We start from the raw sequence: 13,928 nt of genomic DNA, 5'->3' as shown, positions 1-13,928 counted from the left end.
TTCATGTTTGGTGGAAGCACATCTGAAGAAGTCTTGACTGAGCAAAGATTGACGAAAAAGATGAACTCGTGATATGCTGCCATTATCACGATTAATCTTAAGGCCTCGCTTCTCCCTTGACTGCGATTCTTCACTTCTCGAGGGTTGTACAACATCAGACAAACAAGATCAATGATGCTGCGATTGTTAGTACATCCGATGCTTTACCATGCAATGTTGAAATTTGCTAGATATGGTTCTCATCGACAGACACACGAAATTTGAGCAACCCGGTGTCATCGTAGCCTCATTGTTGACTTCCCAAATGCTAGACGGGAATTTTTACAGAGAGCTTGTTCGCGCAACTACTGTATTGCTCTCAATTGACATCCACCTTCCCGATAACTCTCTCTATAACCCATGTTTCCAGTATAATTATGCTCTTCGTTATTTCCATTCAGTTGAATTCGTTGAGCATCTTTCGGCAGATGGGAGTATACATTTTCGCGAGGAATGACGCAAATTCAAAATTATTATGTAGGCCAGTTCATGTGGATTTAGTCCAGCAGAGTCAATTTGCGTAAAAAAAAAGTAATGATGGCTCAAACTCCCCGTTTATTCAATAATAGCTTCCGGTTCCGACAATATGGTTCTCGCTGCAGGCACATTTTGCACCTCAAAACTTGCGGCTTCGACTCTCGGCAAACATGGTTTGAGCCAAGTCTGCAATTTTCAATATCTAGACAGGTTCTACACGACCACAATCGAGCATGGCAAGATGACATCATTCTTCTCGATTCAAACTCGCTTCCATGATTAACGTCTAACTGATAGCTTTTCACTGCATTCAATCGGAAGCCTTTTGCTTCTGTTTTGATTACATGCCAACAGCAACATTCGTTTCAGGTCAGTATTGCATTCTTAAGTGCAAGAATCACTTCCAACTGCATACCAACAACTACTCTACGGATATATTCCGCTTTTCAAATACGAGCTGTCCGGTTAATAAGCATTATTTTCCTATCTCGAGCGGAACTCTCGGTCTTTTAACCAACAATAGCGATGTTACTTCACACGAACGAGGCCTACATTTTTGTTGGTCAAGCAACATTCTTGTTATCTTTTCCATTGGCACATTTGTACTGAAAGGCATAATCTTATAAATTGCTTTCGTTCCCTACGGCATCTTACTGTTACAATAAAATTCGATTCGAATAAAGACATTGAGAAAATTAGATGAGCGATGACAGAGCTTCAAGCATCTTCAAGTAACTAAAGAGTAAGTTTCATCAATGTTCTGATGGACAACAAAATTATGTTATAGTATTGCGCGACTCAATTTCAACCTGGAAATCAAGCATCCCTTCCATCTCCTCAATCGTTGGTGTGAACTGTGTCATGAATATCCAACGCCTTCTGGCTTTTTAAATGGATCAATCCAAGGAAGTCAATTCTTTTCAAGCCTTTGGCCTCTCAGCTCCATCATGTCCTCTAAGTTTATTTCTCCTTTCTCACAATTGAGTTAAAACTGAAGATGAAGAAATGACAACGATAACTGCAAAAAAAAGCTGGTTTTAGACATCAATAAGAGGCAAGCGAAAGTGGTTTAAGCAGTGATTTCGAATATTCGAATTATGCGGCGGGGAAGCGTTGCAGAATCTTTTAAGAGTGTGCGGAGAGTAACGATTGAAGAAATTAAGAAAAATTGGGGAAATGTATGACCTTGAAGGTGTGTTTTAGAGGTCATGTGAAGAAGGATTCAAGATTTCCAAAAACTTGTAAATTCCGGGAGATGGAGCGAAACCAGTTGAGATGAGTATCTCCGATGAGTGTCTGAATTCACGGGTACTTGTTGGAAGACGATGCTAGTGAATATGGATGCAATCCTGTACGTCTTGGTTAATAAGAAAGGCATCAATACCCTTCTAATCTACTATTTTGAAGATATGCCAGAGAAGAGAGCAATCAAACCATATAGCAAAGAGTCGGAGATTATCATACCGCTCTTGGATAGCGATTCTTTCGTGATGAATAGATTCAGCTTGACAGTCTTTTACAAGTTTCAATAATCCTAAATTTTAGTAGAAGTTGTTATCCATTCGTTGCTCGCAGTCACCATTTAGCTGCTACGATAACCCGATGGGAGATGGCGACAATGGGGAAAGGGCAAAGTTTACTTCTAGTATCACGTCTGCAACCCAATATTTGAGTTCCATTGAATGTTAGACACGAATCGCACAAGTCTATGATAGTTAATTCCTGAAAATAGCCCTGAATGGGAAATATTTCGGGCTTGTATTGAAAAAATATTACTTCAGCTCCATTGCCTAATAAGACTCTGCAATGAAGAATGTCCACAAATCCTTTGAATTCTTTACCATGTCGTGATCGTGCGGAAAATGAATTACACCAAAGAAGATCGCACTTCTGAACTAAATTGAAACCTCCAAGCCACCCAACGAAACCCCCGCCCCCAAGTGAAAGTGCACTTCCGAACAGAAAAGACCCCTCGCCAAACACATCAACATCAGACTCAGGACCATCCTACACCAGTTAGTCTCAATTCAAAGTCCCCTCAGACAATAAATCACCTTCGATCTCCGTAGTACTACTTCATCGCTCTCTTCTTATAACTTTCATAACTTCCATACGCTCCATAGTTACCATATTCTCCGTACGCACCGTAAGGATTAGCTGTCGTGGTGGTTGTAACAGTTGCCGTACTAGCACTTGAAGAAGTTGCGCTCGAAGTCGAAGTTGAAATCGAAGTTCCAGCACCGCTTGCGCTGGCATCTAAAACACCGGCCATCACGCCAGCAGCTATGGCCAGCGCCAGTGCGAACTCAGGGAGGAACTTCATGATATGAGTATGCTGAGGATTCGAGAGAGTACGCGTGGAAATTTGGGCGTGGAGGTGGGTGGAGAAGAATCTGATGTGAATGATAAGATGAGAAAGACGAGAGTGATGGAATTTGACGAGAATATATATAGACCCAGAGAAACACGATGGTGATGATCATGCAGACGAGAGCAACCAGAATTAGTATGCTGGTAATGAATTTGGTTTCATCGTACATAACGGGAACCGAGATTATGAGAGATTATGTGACTGCCCAAGAAGTACAGCTGTACTGGCTGAGCGATGCGAGTTGAAGGTTTTGAATGGAAAATTTCATTGAAGATACAGTTGGATATGGCTCAAAAAATGATGGAATCACATTTAGAATGCAGTAGTAGTGATAAAAATCGAAAGAAAAAAAAGAGCAGTGAATACGCCCCTTGGTCAGATATCAGTGACGGTAATACACAACCTAAAAAGAGTTCAGACGAGCTTTATGGATTGAGTATCCCACATGTACTAGTCTGAAGAAGAAAAAAACATATGACATTCTTCCATCCCTTGACAGAAAAATCTATCAGAAGATATCTTGGTTTTTGATATTCTTCATAACAACCATCATATAAGCATTGTGTAAGGGTGTTCCGTATTGTGTTCCAGAATACGAAGTGGTGGTTCAATACGACGTAGCACTGTGATACAGAGTTTCAATTCTGGGCGCACAGGCTAACTGTAAAGTGAGAACATCGCCGGTGTCGTGGTACAAAATTGTTATGGAATGGTAAGGATATCACCCCAGGATACTGTATCTCCAGGTTCTATTCAAGGGCAAATGGATGAAGAGGGAAGATATTTAGGTGGAATTTCCAAGTTCAATACGTGGTGGCTGAATGGATATAATGAGCAGACGAAGCACTGCCTCACATGTGACATAACGATGATGATCCGAATAATCCCCAGTCTTAATCTTCGATATTATAGTTTATTCAAGTTGTACAAATGTTTCATACTTGTGAAGACATTGTTTTGGAGAGAAATTACCGTTAGGTCAAGAGGCAGAACAGACCAACACTGACTTCAGATCATTATCTCACAATCGATTCAAGCTCACTATCTCAGACATCAACCATACACTGACGCAGATCAATAATTGTCGAGAGAAATCACCTATTCTTCTGAAGTTTCAAGATGCCGTTGTCCTCGAAAACATCATAATACCAAGCACCACTTATCTTTAATTTTTCAGAAGGAAATTTTCACCTCCATAAACAGTCGATAATCGAATTTTGAAAATGAGAACTAGGCTTACGGATAAAATTTATGTTTTCGAGGAGGTTCCTCGTCAGGCGGGGCCAACAAGTCGAACACCCCTTCTTGCATCCGAACATAGAAGGCAAGAAGAAGAGGAGGAAAGTCTTTGCTCGCAGATTCTGTTAGTCTTGGTCTTCTTCGTATTTTTCGTTAGTATCTGCTTGATTGGCGTTTGGACCGGTGGTCGTTGGGTTCGCAGCACGGAAAGAATATGCACGGGTTATATCTCGCAATATTGTAAGTTCACTATTCCGTATGGGCGTATATCGAAGGAAGCAGTAACTAACAATTTTATCACAGCCCCAGTTCTCGAAGACCTGAGCCTCTCGTATACCACGATGAGTTTTAATGGGTCGCTTCTACAACCAAATAAGTATCGGCAAGATGCAGGCCGAGAGGTTGATGCGGCCTGGAATGATTTGGGCATTAACTATCGTGACATCAAAATTCCTGCAACATTGGCAGCGAGGTCCGGAATCACTACTGATCATGTTAAAATCAATGAGAAATATGGTGGCGGTTACCCAGCCAATCTTGAAGGTTTAACCCATCTTCATTGCTTAAATCTTCTTCGACAAGGACTGTGGTATAACTATGATTATTATCAAAAGAGAGGAGAAGGCGCTTTCGAGAATGACATTCCAATATTGAAGCTTCACATTTGTAAGTCAACCGCGCGGAACCCCCCCAAAGGTACTAACTTTTATGGTTTGAACAGCCCGATGCCTTGATATTATTCGTCAGCAATTGATGTGTACAATTGATATTGGTGTTGTGGGTAAAATCTGGGTTCATCCAGAAGCCCCGGAGACATACCAAGATTTCAACACAAACCATAAGTGTCGAGATTTCGATGCTGTGAAAGATTGGGCCCAACAGCGACAAATGCCAGCGGAATTCCCGGCCGACTTTTTGCAGCAGCCAGAGGAAGGAGACACTGTTTACTCGGCATATCAATGAGCTACAATGTCAGATTGAGGGATGGGACTTTCTTTGCAGCAGATTCTAGCTGTTGGACATATTGTGTCTCGAGTGATTTCGTGCTGTCCGAAGTGAAGAGGCGAATATCAGGGGGATCACATTTGAGATATTCCGTTCTCGGTCTCTTCAGTTGGTTGTATCAAGAATGGCAATTTAGTGAAGATATCTGATGTATTTGAAATAGTTTTGGGCATCTAACCGATTGTTACGATGACCGGGTTTCGAGTGATCAAGCTAGATTAGTCAGCGAAACTTCCAAAATGCCAAGCCTTCCATTTGCTCACAACACGTTTGCATCTTTAGAAACAAATTCTCTTTCTGAAATAACTCTCACAATTCATTATGTCGTCCGTTCAATAGCACATAATTCTGATAATTATATATAAACTCTCTACAGATTCTCATGGAGTTTGTGTGCCATTGTTTACAATCAATCAGAAAGGTAGCAAAGGGCCTTCGTTTGAAAAATCGATGAATGAAATTCGTGTTTATCTTGAAAGAACCTAACAACGGACCCCTTCAGATACACCATCATGGTATCCTTCCTTATGCTGGCTCTCCTCAATACTGAACACCGCTAGATAATCCTTGAGCCTCGAGTCTTTCCTTCTCTCTCTTCGCCTTCTGGATATCAAGGGACATCTTTACCGGTCTGACGCCTGGCGTCTCAAACACAGTATCAATCTCCTCCAAAGTCAATTCAGAGGTCTCTGGGAATACGAAATATGAGAGGACCAGTTGTATGAGATTATACCCAACATACACGACCCAAATCTTGTATCCAATTTTTTGAATTCCAACCGAGATGCCGTAATTCTGAACTGTTCCAGCTGCACCCTGCACTAGAGCATACAAACCCATACCTTTCGCTCTCATATCAAGCGATAGAACTTCAACAGGGTAAAGATTATGCATTGTTGCGATAAGCAAAGAGGAGCAAGTTTGGAACAAGAAAAGCCAGGTTACAACAAGTCCAGCATTCACTTTGCTCTCGGTCAATGTGTATTGCCAGGAGGTTATTGTAGCGGCTGTTTGTAAGAGAATAAAACTGATCAATCCAGAAAAAATCAAGGTCCTTCGTCGGAATCTGTCGACTATGAAGGAACCACAGACAGTAAACACCAGATAAGTCGCATTCAACCCAAAGTTCATACCCAGCTGCTCAATAGTTCCTGTAATTCCAACAGTGTCTAGAGCGGGTACGAGATATTGCCCAATGATGCCGCCACCGTTCCACTGTTGAAAGATTGAGTACAATATAAGAACTAACACTCTATACTGCGCCGGTCTGCCATGGAATAGCACACGGTAGTCCCACCAAGCATGATTACTTTGTCGCTCGTTCTGTAGGGATTCTTCAATCTGATTCGCAACAATGGTGACTAACGGATGATCCACGTTATTGCCTTCTGTGGTGTGCATCTTGGCGATGACCCTTTTGGCCTTTTCCATTTGACCCCTCATGATGAGATAACGTGGTGATTCTGGTGTCAAGGGATAGATAAACAAACACACGATCAATGGAAACAATCCTTCCAATGCCAGAGGAATCCTCCAACACCAATCTGATTCAATACGAGCTAAGCCTATCAATCCGGCGTTCATACACAAGCTTCCGACTTGAAAGCAAGCTCCAAACAGCCCAACAAGTCGACCTCTGAGATGCGTTGGGGCTACTTCCGCGACGTACTGGGGACTGGACATAAGTGCTGAACCAAATCCTAAAAAGAAACGGCCGGCCATGAACATTGGCATGTTCACCGCAAACGCTTGCAGAAGAGATGCAACTAGGACAATAAAGTTGCCTGCAAAATTGATGCCTCGTCGTCCGACGATATCAGCAAAGGCCATGAATGGAGCACCACAAATAGTTCCGATAGTCATCAACGCGTTCAAGGTACCATAGGTCACACCGCTTGTGCCGAATCCAAAGTAGGTGTGCCAAGGTTTGAAGGCATTGATTCCAGAAATGACGGCCCAATCGATACCGTATCCGGCGGCACCACAGCCTTGGACGAACATCATCAAGAAGATCCGAAACGACGTCCATGATTTGAATTGTAGCGATTCTTGAGATAATAGGAACAAGTCCTCTTCAGTTAGACGAGCAATGGTGACTTCCTCTACATGTTCTTCGGCATGCTTGAAGTCCCCTAGGCCTTCTGAGACAACCGGCTCCAGCTTGTTATCGTACCCAGGTGCCATTGTGCTCCTACTTCAGATAGTGAACTTCTTCGAGATGAAGGTCAGATTCGCGTGCTCAGGGAAGTCTACGAAGACGATTCGAAAGTTGTCTTCTTTCTATTTGCCAGTCCAGAGACTTTTGTGTGGAGGCTTTACTTCAAATAGGAGATCTATCCTTTGAGGTATTCTTGATGAGCAAAGGAGGTGAGTGGGTAGCGTAAGGGGAGACTCGCAAAGGCCACCACTCCACAATAACCGTATTAATCCTGTCGTTTTCTTCAAAAAATTAACTATGATATTCACTATGGTTATATAAGAAAATTCATTCGGGTTCCAACCAATCATATCACATTTCTCATGCGGGACAACGGCCCTTGCTACCACCCGATGTCACCTGGATTCTCCCCGCATTATCTCTTCTCCGCAACCCCAACAATTGGGACTTTTCGTTGAACGAGCAATTTCTATTGATGGATTTGTAGATATTTGCTCAGGCTATTGTCTATGCGTGAACAAGCTTTCTGGTTAAATTGATCCCTGTCGTCAGATTAAAAGCGATTGGATGAAAAGCGAATTTTAGCGGAAGAGAATACGCCGAAGCTGACCGCATTCGCCTTTGGACAGCATTGGCCACCCTGAGAAATTGATAACTAGAGCATGTCTCAATATTAGGATTTTAGACAACACGGTTTGAACATCCAAGATGGCTTCCTCTAACCTGGAAGGAACCCTTCATTACACGTCACCTGCAAAGGAGTGGTCGGAAAGTTTGCCAATTGGCAATGGCCGATTGGGTGCAATGGTTTATGGTGGCATATCAAGGGAAACGCTTCAATTGAATGAGAACTCAATCTGGTATGGCGGTCCCCAAGATCGCACACCGAAAGACGCGTTCAGAAACCTAGACCGCCTGCGACATTTTATCCGGATAGGCGACCATACAGAAGCGGAAAAATTGGCTGAGCAGGCATTCTTTGCCACTCCTCACAGTCAACGCCATTATGAACCACTCGGAACGCTGACCTTGGATCTTGGGCACGACCCAGCAAAAGTAAGCAAATATTGGAGGGGACTGGAACTGTCAACAGCGAATGTGACCACGGAGTATGAGCATCTTGGAGTTAGACACAAACGCACAGTCTTCGCTAGTTATCCTGACGATGTATTGGTGGTTCAATTGGAGTCATCCGAGAAAGCGCAGTTCACCATCCGATTATCAAGATATAGCGATCGAGAATTTGCTACTGATGAGTTCGTCGACTCTATTGAAGCGCAAGATGGGACTATAGTGATGCACGGTACACCAGGTGGACGAAACAGCAATAATTTCTGTTGCGTTGTCAGCGTTCAGGAGTTAGCTGGTGATGGTAATGTTGAGACCGTGGGGAACTGTGTTATTGTGAACTCCTCAAAGGCTATAATCATTATTTCTGCACAGACAACATTTCGCTATACAGATGTGGAAGCTAAAACTCTGATTCAAGCAAGGAATGCGCTGCATAGCCATGCCGATCTTTCTAAAAGACATGTCCAGGATTACAGTTCACTATATGGGCGATTTAAACTTCGACTCTTTCCCGATGCTGCTCACATACCAACAAATGAGAGGCTTCTTACCAGTCCAGATCCTGGCTTGGTAGCTTTGTATGCTAACTACGGCCGCTATCTTCTTATATCCTGTAGTCGACCAGGAGATAAAGCTCTTCCTGCAACTTTGCAAGGGCTATGGAATCCATCATTCCAGCCTGCATGGGGCTCTAAGTATACGATTAACATCAATACACAGATGAATTATTGGCCAGCCAATGTTTGTAATCTGGAAGAATGTGAAGATCCATTGTTCGATATGCTTGAACGGATGGCAAATCGTGGGGAAAAAACCGCTAGAGTGATGTACGGGTGTCGTGGTTGGGCATCTCATAGTTGCACAGATATCTGGGCTGATACAAATCCTCAGGACCGGTGGATGCCAGGCACACGTGAGTCACCCCCAGTTTTTAACGTCAATGATCTACTTAGCTAAGGCAATCTTAGTGTGGCCCATGAGTGGTGCCTGGCTCTGTACTCATATTTGGCAGAGACATTTGTTTGGAGGCGATCAAAATCTAAAATTCCTTCAAAGAATGTTTCCTGTACTACGTGGAAGTGTCCAATTTATTTTGGATTTTCTTGTCAAAGATTCAAGTGGAGATTATCTAATAACTAATCCGTCTCTGTCGCCGGAAAACTCTTACATCGACCTTAAAGGTCAGAAAGGTGTTTTGTGTGAGGGGTCTGCTATCGATATACAGATTATCAAATCTCTCTTCGAGGCATTCCTGTTATCTGTCGATTCACTGCAGATGAAGGATGAACTCACCGAGCCTTTGAAATTAGCTCGAGACAAATTACCGCCTTCAGAAATCGGTGAATTTGGTCAACTACAAGAGTGGCTTCAAGACTTCAAAGAGCATGAACCGGGCCACCGTCATACGTCGCATCTTTGGTCTCTTTATCCAGGGAACTCTATTCACCCTCATGAAACACCGGACTTTGCTTCTGCTGCTGAGGTTACGCTGCGTCGTCGAGCTGAGAATGGTGGAGGCCATACAGGATGGAGTCGAGCCTGGCTCATTTGCCTTCATGCCAGGTTACATGATGCGGATGGCTCTTTGGGTCATATTTTTAGATTGTTGAAAGACAGTACGATGCCCAACTTACTGGATGTACATCCTCCCTTCCAGATTGATGGGAATTTTGGTGGGTGTGCTGGCATTGTCGAAATGCTAATACAGTCACATCAAATTAATACCATTCAAGTCTTGCCAGCCTGCCCTAAAGAGTGGAGATCAGGAGAGTTAAGTGGCGTTAAGGCAAGAACTGGATTCGATCTTGATATTGCTTGGAACGAAGGCGTATTAACGAAGGTCCTGGTACACTCGCGACTTGGTCGTATGGCGAAGGTTGTACTTCCGGGCAAGACTGTGATGATAAATGGCATTGGAGATCACCGAATAATTTAAATTCGGAATTCTATATACATTTATATACATTGGATTCGCATACCATATCCTAAGATTATTTACCTTCAATCATATGGGTAAAGAGGCTCTTGATAACAGTTGCAGACCTTTTCGGGTATCTTTTTTTCTCTTTCGACTCAAAATCTATGAAGGTTACTCCGAACCTATCAGTAAATCCAGCAGCCCACTCTAAATTTCCAGTCAGTCACATGTAATCATTAGAATTCGCGAGATCTTACCCCAGTTGTCCGTAAAGGTCCATGCGAAGTAAGATCTGATGTCTACCCCATCTTCTTTCACAGCTCTTGCTAGTGCACCAATATACCCCTCAAAGAAATCAATTCGGAACTTGTCATTCAAAACTTCGTCAGTTGGTGCCGTTTCACCTTTCGCCGTAGTTCCATTCTCGGTAATGAAGATAGGAACGCCATATCGAGCCCAGATCCAATTCAAAAGCTTTCGGAATCCATCCGGACATGTTCGCAACCAATAAGTATCACTCTCAGGTCCTCTCACCACTCCTTTAGAATTAGTATCCAGCTTATCGATGTTTCCCGAATGATCATTTATATCTGCCGGGCCATCTCGATGTTTCACAAAGAAAGTCGTGTAACTATTCATTCCATAAAAGTCTGAACTGCCCAAAACCAATTTGGACTCCTCTTCCGTAAATCTTGGTAATCGATCTCCAAGTTGCGCACGTATACTAGCCGGATAATCACCTGTCTTGTATACTGGATCTGCAAACCACGCAATCTCAAATTCTCTCGCTCTTTCTGCGGCTTCCACATCTAACGGATCATCTTCGTTCCATGGTTCCGAGTAATTTCCATGTAAAGTGATCATAATAGTTCCACCTTGCTTTTCCTTGAACTCTTCCCGATACATCTTCACCACGTAAGCATGGCTTACCAACTCTGTATGTCCAACGGTAAAAGGCTCGGTACTCGAATCTCCCTCCTCATTCAACTCTCGATTTGATGACCGTCCAGGCGCATGTACACCAGCTGCATATCCCGCCAATGTGTAGACACCCGGCTCATTATAGGTAATCCAATTCTTAACCCTATCACCTAACGCTTCAAAGCAAACTCTCGCATATCTCACAAAATCAGGAGTATATTTCTCCTTATTCAACATCCCACCATACCTATCCTCCAATGCTTGAGGAATATCCCAATGAAAGAGAGTTACAAAAGGTGTGATGCCATTTTTCAGAAGTTCATCCACAAGCTCACTGTAGTATTTCAATCCCTTTTCATTAATTGGATCATCTTTTCCACCTAGAGGGATAATTCGCGACCACGAAAGCGAAAACCGATATCCAGTCACGCCGTAGGATTTCATGAGGGCGACATCCTCGGCGGTTTTGTAATATGAGAGAACAGCATCGTCGCAGGTACTAGAGTCTTTTACTTTTCCAGGTGTGTGACCGAATTTGTCCCAGATGGAAATTCCTTTGCCATCGACATTCCACGCGCCTTCTACTTGCGGTGCAGCGGTTGCGTAACCGAAGTGAAAGTCGGGACGTAGTACGTCTTTGAGATCTTTGAGATTTTCTGGGATGGACATTGTGGCCGACACCGTATCAGGTTCTTGCTTTGAATGGTTTCCTAGGTGACTTGTTTGAGAGAGTTTTGAGTTCTGTTATCTCGACCTTTTACTTGAAAATACAGCAATTACTATTGAACAACCACTCTGGCCATTCACCCCCACCTTCCTCTAACCGATTTCTTTTGTCAGCCTCTTGTCTTACCAGCGCGCTCCACAACGAAGGCGGGGTAGTCCCACCCCCACACCATTTTATTGGTGGAAGTTCAAACACAAGGATTAGTACAGGCTAAATCGATATGATCCCCGATGCATTTAATTGTTACTTTATTTGGATAAAACAGTTTTATCGTACGTTATTAAGATAGGGAGCGGCTCGTTTGTGCATTTGTGAGCTGTACTTCTCTTGGAGATAGAAACTTTTAACAAGTTTTCGGTCCCGAGGTGTCTTGTCGATTTGTGCGGTTCTTGAGATACTTTTCTTTTGTTAAGTTTACTAGAGGATTGGGCAATTCGTTCGTAGAAAGCTTGGAAGATAGAGATGGTGAGTGCTTTCTGGAATAGATGAAAATCACATGATGAGCTTATTCTGATATACAGTGCAGGCGCCTTATGACCAGTTCATCCTGTTTGGTTGGTTGCATCAAGATTTTTCTGCCATGACATTTAATACTGATAAATTACATCAGGTGATAGTATCACTGAGTGCTCAAATGAACCAAATGGATTCTCATTTGCATCTGCAATCCAAAATGGTATGGTTTGAAGTCTTTCATTTTGGCAGATCTTGGTGATACGATGAAAATCCCCGCTCCAAGATCAATTCTAGAAAAACTCACTAATACTGCCTACTCATTTAGCATATGCCAGAAAACTTGATGTCATAAATAGAGGCTTTAGGTACAAGCCCAAGCATTCTACCTATATAGAGATTCAAAACATCTGCTAATACACCTTCGCAGTGGTTATACCACCAATCATGCACTCGAGATACTCCCGGAATTCTTTCCTTCCCCTTCTCAAGCCAAAGTTCGTTTACTGGTAGGTCTCAGCCCCATTTCCGATAGTCACATCCACAGCAAAAAGCCAATATAGATCAGCTCATCTTCTTCGGTGCCAATGATCTCAATCGAGGCCTCTCTACAAAAGAACATGTACCTCTTCCGCAATTCATCAGTAATCTCAAGACCATTATTTATCACCCTCTCATTCAAGCTCACTCTCCGAAGATCATTCTTGTAACGCCGGGACCTGTTGATGAGGCAACATCAAGAATCATGAATATTGATTGGGCAAATTCTGATGAACCTAGACGGGTTAGTTGGACAAGGGAATATAGGGATGCGGTGAAGAGGGTTGGAGAAGAAGAGGGACTTGGTGTTGTGGATATTTGGAGTGCAATTATGGGGGCTTGTGGGTAAGTCAAGGGTTGGATGGTTATTCTTGGAAACTCCAGAAATCATGGAATATCAAGGGAACAAGAAGCTGTGAGCTGACACGGATTTCTAAATAGCTGGAAAGAAGGAGATGACCCTGCTGAGATGCCAGGTCTTGAAGAAAATGGCATTGACAAAAAGCTCACGAAACTTCTGTACGATGGTAGGTAGTCCAGCAACATCCATGGTCAAATTTCAAAGCAATATACGGGTGACTAATAAATGATACAGGTCTCCATTTCAGCGGCGAAGCCTATAAGATTCTTTTTGAAGAAGTGACGAAGTTTATTGCCGAGAAGTATCCAGATCAGACTCCTGAGAACATTAAGAAACCCATCAAGATGCAGTGGGAAATAGATTTGGGCTGGTAGATTATATAGCTTAGATATACCATAGAATCAACGGAGGCATTAGAAAGAAGAGACCAATTCGGTTATTCCTAGTGTATTTGTACTGGTCTCTCCCCCCTCCATCTACTAACGTAATAATCTAGCGAGATTCTCGCCTATCGACATCAGATAATTATAAGCTTGCTGCAGCATGCAATACAACAAGCAAATCTGCCTACCCAAGCGAGCTCCTAAATTCAGTTCCTATGCAGTGATCATATTAAGCTGAGCTCACATGTCTCACTTTGTTCAAGCC

General features: G+C 42.9%; 6 protein-coding genes across 7 annotated transcripts; 3 read left to right on the top strand and 3 right to left on the bottom strand.

Moving 5' to 3' along the window:
* Nucleotides 1–2,245: 2,245 nt before the first annotated feature.
* On the bottom strand, nucleotides 2,246–3,379 carry BCIN_07g06740 (hypothetical protein). Its single transcript, XM_024694256.1, has one exon. The coding sequence runs from the start codon at nucleotides 2,837–2,839 to the stop codon at nucleotides 2,588–2,590; it is 252 nt and encodes an 83-aa protein (XP_024550045.1). The 5' UTR covers nucleotides 2,840–3,379; the 3' UTR covers nucleotides 2,246–2,587.
* Nucleotides 3,380–3,765: 386 nt separating this feature from the next.
* On the top strand, nucleotides 3,766–5,395 carry BCIN_07g06730 (hypothetical protein). Its single transcript, XM_001549738.2, has 3 exons — nucleotides 3,766–4,366; nucleotides 4,430–4,792; nucleotides 4,848–5,395. Exons 1-3 carry the CDS (start codon nucleotides 4,111–4,113, stop codon nucleotides 5,087–5,089), a joined length of 861 nt encoding a protein of 286 aa, XP_001549788.1. The 5' UTR covers nucleotides 3,766–4,110; the 3' UTR covers nucleotides 5,090–5,395.
* Nucleotides 5,396–5,429: 34 nt separating this feature from the next.
* BCIN_07g06720 (hypothetical protein) lies at nucleotides 5,430–7,725 on the bottom strand. The gene has a single exon (XM_024694255.1). The coding sequence runs from the start codon at nucleotides 7,313–7,315 to the stop codon at nucleotides 5,672–5,674; it is 1,644 nt and encodes a 547-aa protein (XP_024550044.1). The 5' UTR covers nucleotides 7,316–7,725; the 3' UTR covers nucleotides 5,430–5,671.
* A 38-nt stretch (nucleotides 7,726–7,763) lies between these two features.
* On the top strand, nucleotides 7,764–10,325 carry BCIN_07g06710 (hypothetical protein). The gene is made up of 2 exons (XM_024694254.1): nucleotides 7,764–9,273; nucleotides 9,329–10,325. The coding sequence occupies exons 1-2, from the start codon at nucleotides 7,998–8,000 to the stop codon at nucleotides 10,294–10,296; spliced, it is 2,244 nt and encodes a 747-aa protein (XP_024550043.1). The 5' UTR covers nucleotides 7,764–7,997; the 3' UTR covers nucleotides 10,297–10,325.
* Nucleotide 10,326: 1 nt separating this feature from the next.
* Nucleotides 10,327–12,160, bottom strand: BCIN_07g06700 (hypothetical protein). 2 transcript variants are annotated; one of them, XM_024694253.1, is made up of 2 exons: nucleotides 10,536–12,160; nucleotides 10,327–10,485 (listed from the first exon to the last, which is right to left on the bottom strand). In XM_024694253.1, exons 1-2 carry the CDS (start codon nucleotides 11,866–11,868, stop codon nucleotides 10,352–10,354), a joined length of 1,467 nt encoding a protein of 488 aa, XP_024550042.1. In that variant the 5' UTR covers nucleotides 11,869–12,160; the 3' UTR covers nucleotides 10,327–10,351. The 2 variants fall into 2 exon arrangements, with proteins under 2 accessions (XP_024550042.1, XP_001549785.1); XM_001549735.2 differs by having other exon boundaries at nucleotides 10,327–12,160.
* A 95-nt stretch (nucleotides 12,161–12,255) lies between these two features.
* On the top strand, nucleotides 12,256–13,710 carry BCIN_07g06690 (hypothetical protein). The gene is made up of 8 exons (XM_024694252.1): nucleotides 12,256–12,391; nucleotides 12,453–12,480; nucleotides 12,537–12,602; nucleotides 12,708–12,747; nucleotides 12,810–12,888; nucleotides 12,948–13,264; nucleotides 13,361–13,446; nucleotides 13,515–13,710. The coding sequence occupies exons 1-8, from the start codon at nucleotides 12,389–12,391 to the stop codon at nucleotides 13,652–13,654; spliced, it is 759 nt and encodes a 252-aa protein (XP_024550041.1). The 5' UTR covers nucleotides 12,256–12,388; the 3' UTR covers nucleotides 13,655–13,710.
* Nucleotides 13,711–13,928: the final 218 nt, after the last annotated feature.

This window comes from Botrytis cinerea, chromosome 7 (genome assembly GCF_000143535.2).
Source record: "Botrytis cinerea B05.10 chromosome 7, complete sequence".
Taxonomy (NCBI): domain Eukaryota; kingdom Fungi; phylum Ascomycota; class Leotiomycetes; order Helotiales; family Sclerotiniaceae; genus Botrytis; species Botrytis cinerea.
This window is presented reverse-complemented; position numbering and strand designations above follow the sequence as displayed.

What these genes read in the sequence shown, in the direction of transcription:
- BCIN_07g06730 (XM_001549738.2), top strand. Translation starts at nt 4,111, where the DNA reads ATGAGAACTAGGCTTACGGATAAAATTTATGTTTTCGAGGAGGTTCCT. An exon ending in GGGTTATATCTCGCAATATT is followed by an intron (nt 4,367 to 4,429) that starts GTAAGTTCACTA and finishes ATTTTATCACAG; the next exon opens with CCCCAGTTCTCGAAGACCTG. An exon ending in AATATTGAAGCTTCACATTT is followed by an intron (nt 4,793 to 4,847) that starts GTAAGTCAACCG and finishes TGGTTTGAACAG; the next exon opens with CCCGATGCCTTGATATTATT.
- BCIN_07g06700 (XM_024694253.1), bottom strand. Translation starts at nt 11,868, where the DNA reads ATGTCCATCCCAGAAAATCTCAAAGATCTCAAAGACGTACTACGTCCC. An exon ending in GACCTTTACGGACAACTGGG is followed by an intron (nt 10,486 to 10,535) that starts GTAAGATCTCGC and finishes CTGGAAATTTAG; the next exon opens with AGTGGGCTGCTGGATTTACT.
- BCIN_07g06720 (XM_024694255.1), bottom strand. Translation starts at nt 7,315, where the DNA reads ATGGCACCTGGGTACGATAACAAGCTGGAGCCGGTTGTCTCAGAAGGC.
- BCIN_07g06690 (XM_024694252.1), top strand. An exon ending in GCAATTATGGGGGCTTGTGG is followed by an intron (nt 13,265 to 13,360) that starts GTAAGTCAAGGG and finishes ATTTCTAAATAG; the next exon opens with CTGGAAAGAAGGAGATGACC. An exon ending in CACGAAACTTCTGTACGATG is followed by an intron (nt 13,447 to 13,514) that starts GTAGGTAGTCCA and finishes TAAATGATACAG; the next exon opens with GTCTCCATTTCAGCGGCGAA.
- BCIN_07g06710 (XM_024694254.1), top strand. Translation starts at nt 7,998, where the DNA reads ATGGCTTCCTCTAACCTGGAAGGAACCCTTCATTACACGTCACCTGCA. An exon ending in CCGGTGGATGCCAGGCACAC is followed by an intron (nt 9,274 to 9,328) that starts GTGAGTCACCCC and finishes AGGCAATCTTAG; the next exon opens with TGTGGCCCATGAGTGGTGCC.
- BCIN_07g06740 (XM_024694256.1), bottom strand. Translation starts at nt 2,839, where the DNA reads ATGAAGTTCCTCCCTGAGTTCGCACTGGCGCTGGCCATAGCTGCTGGC.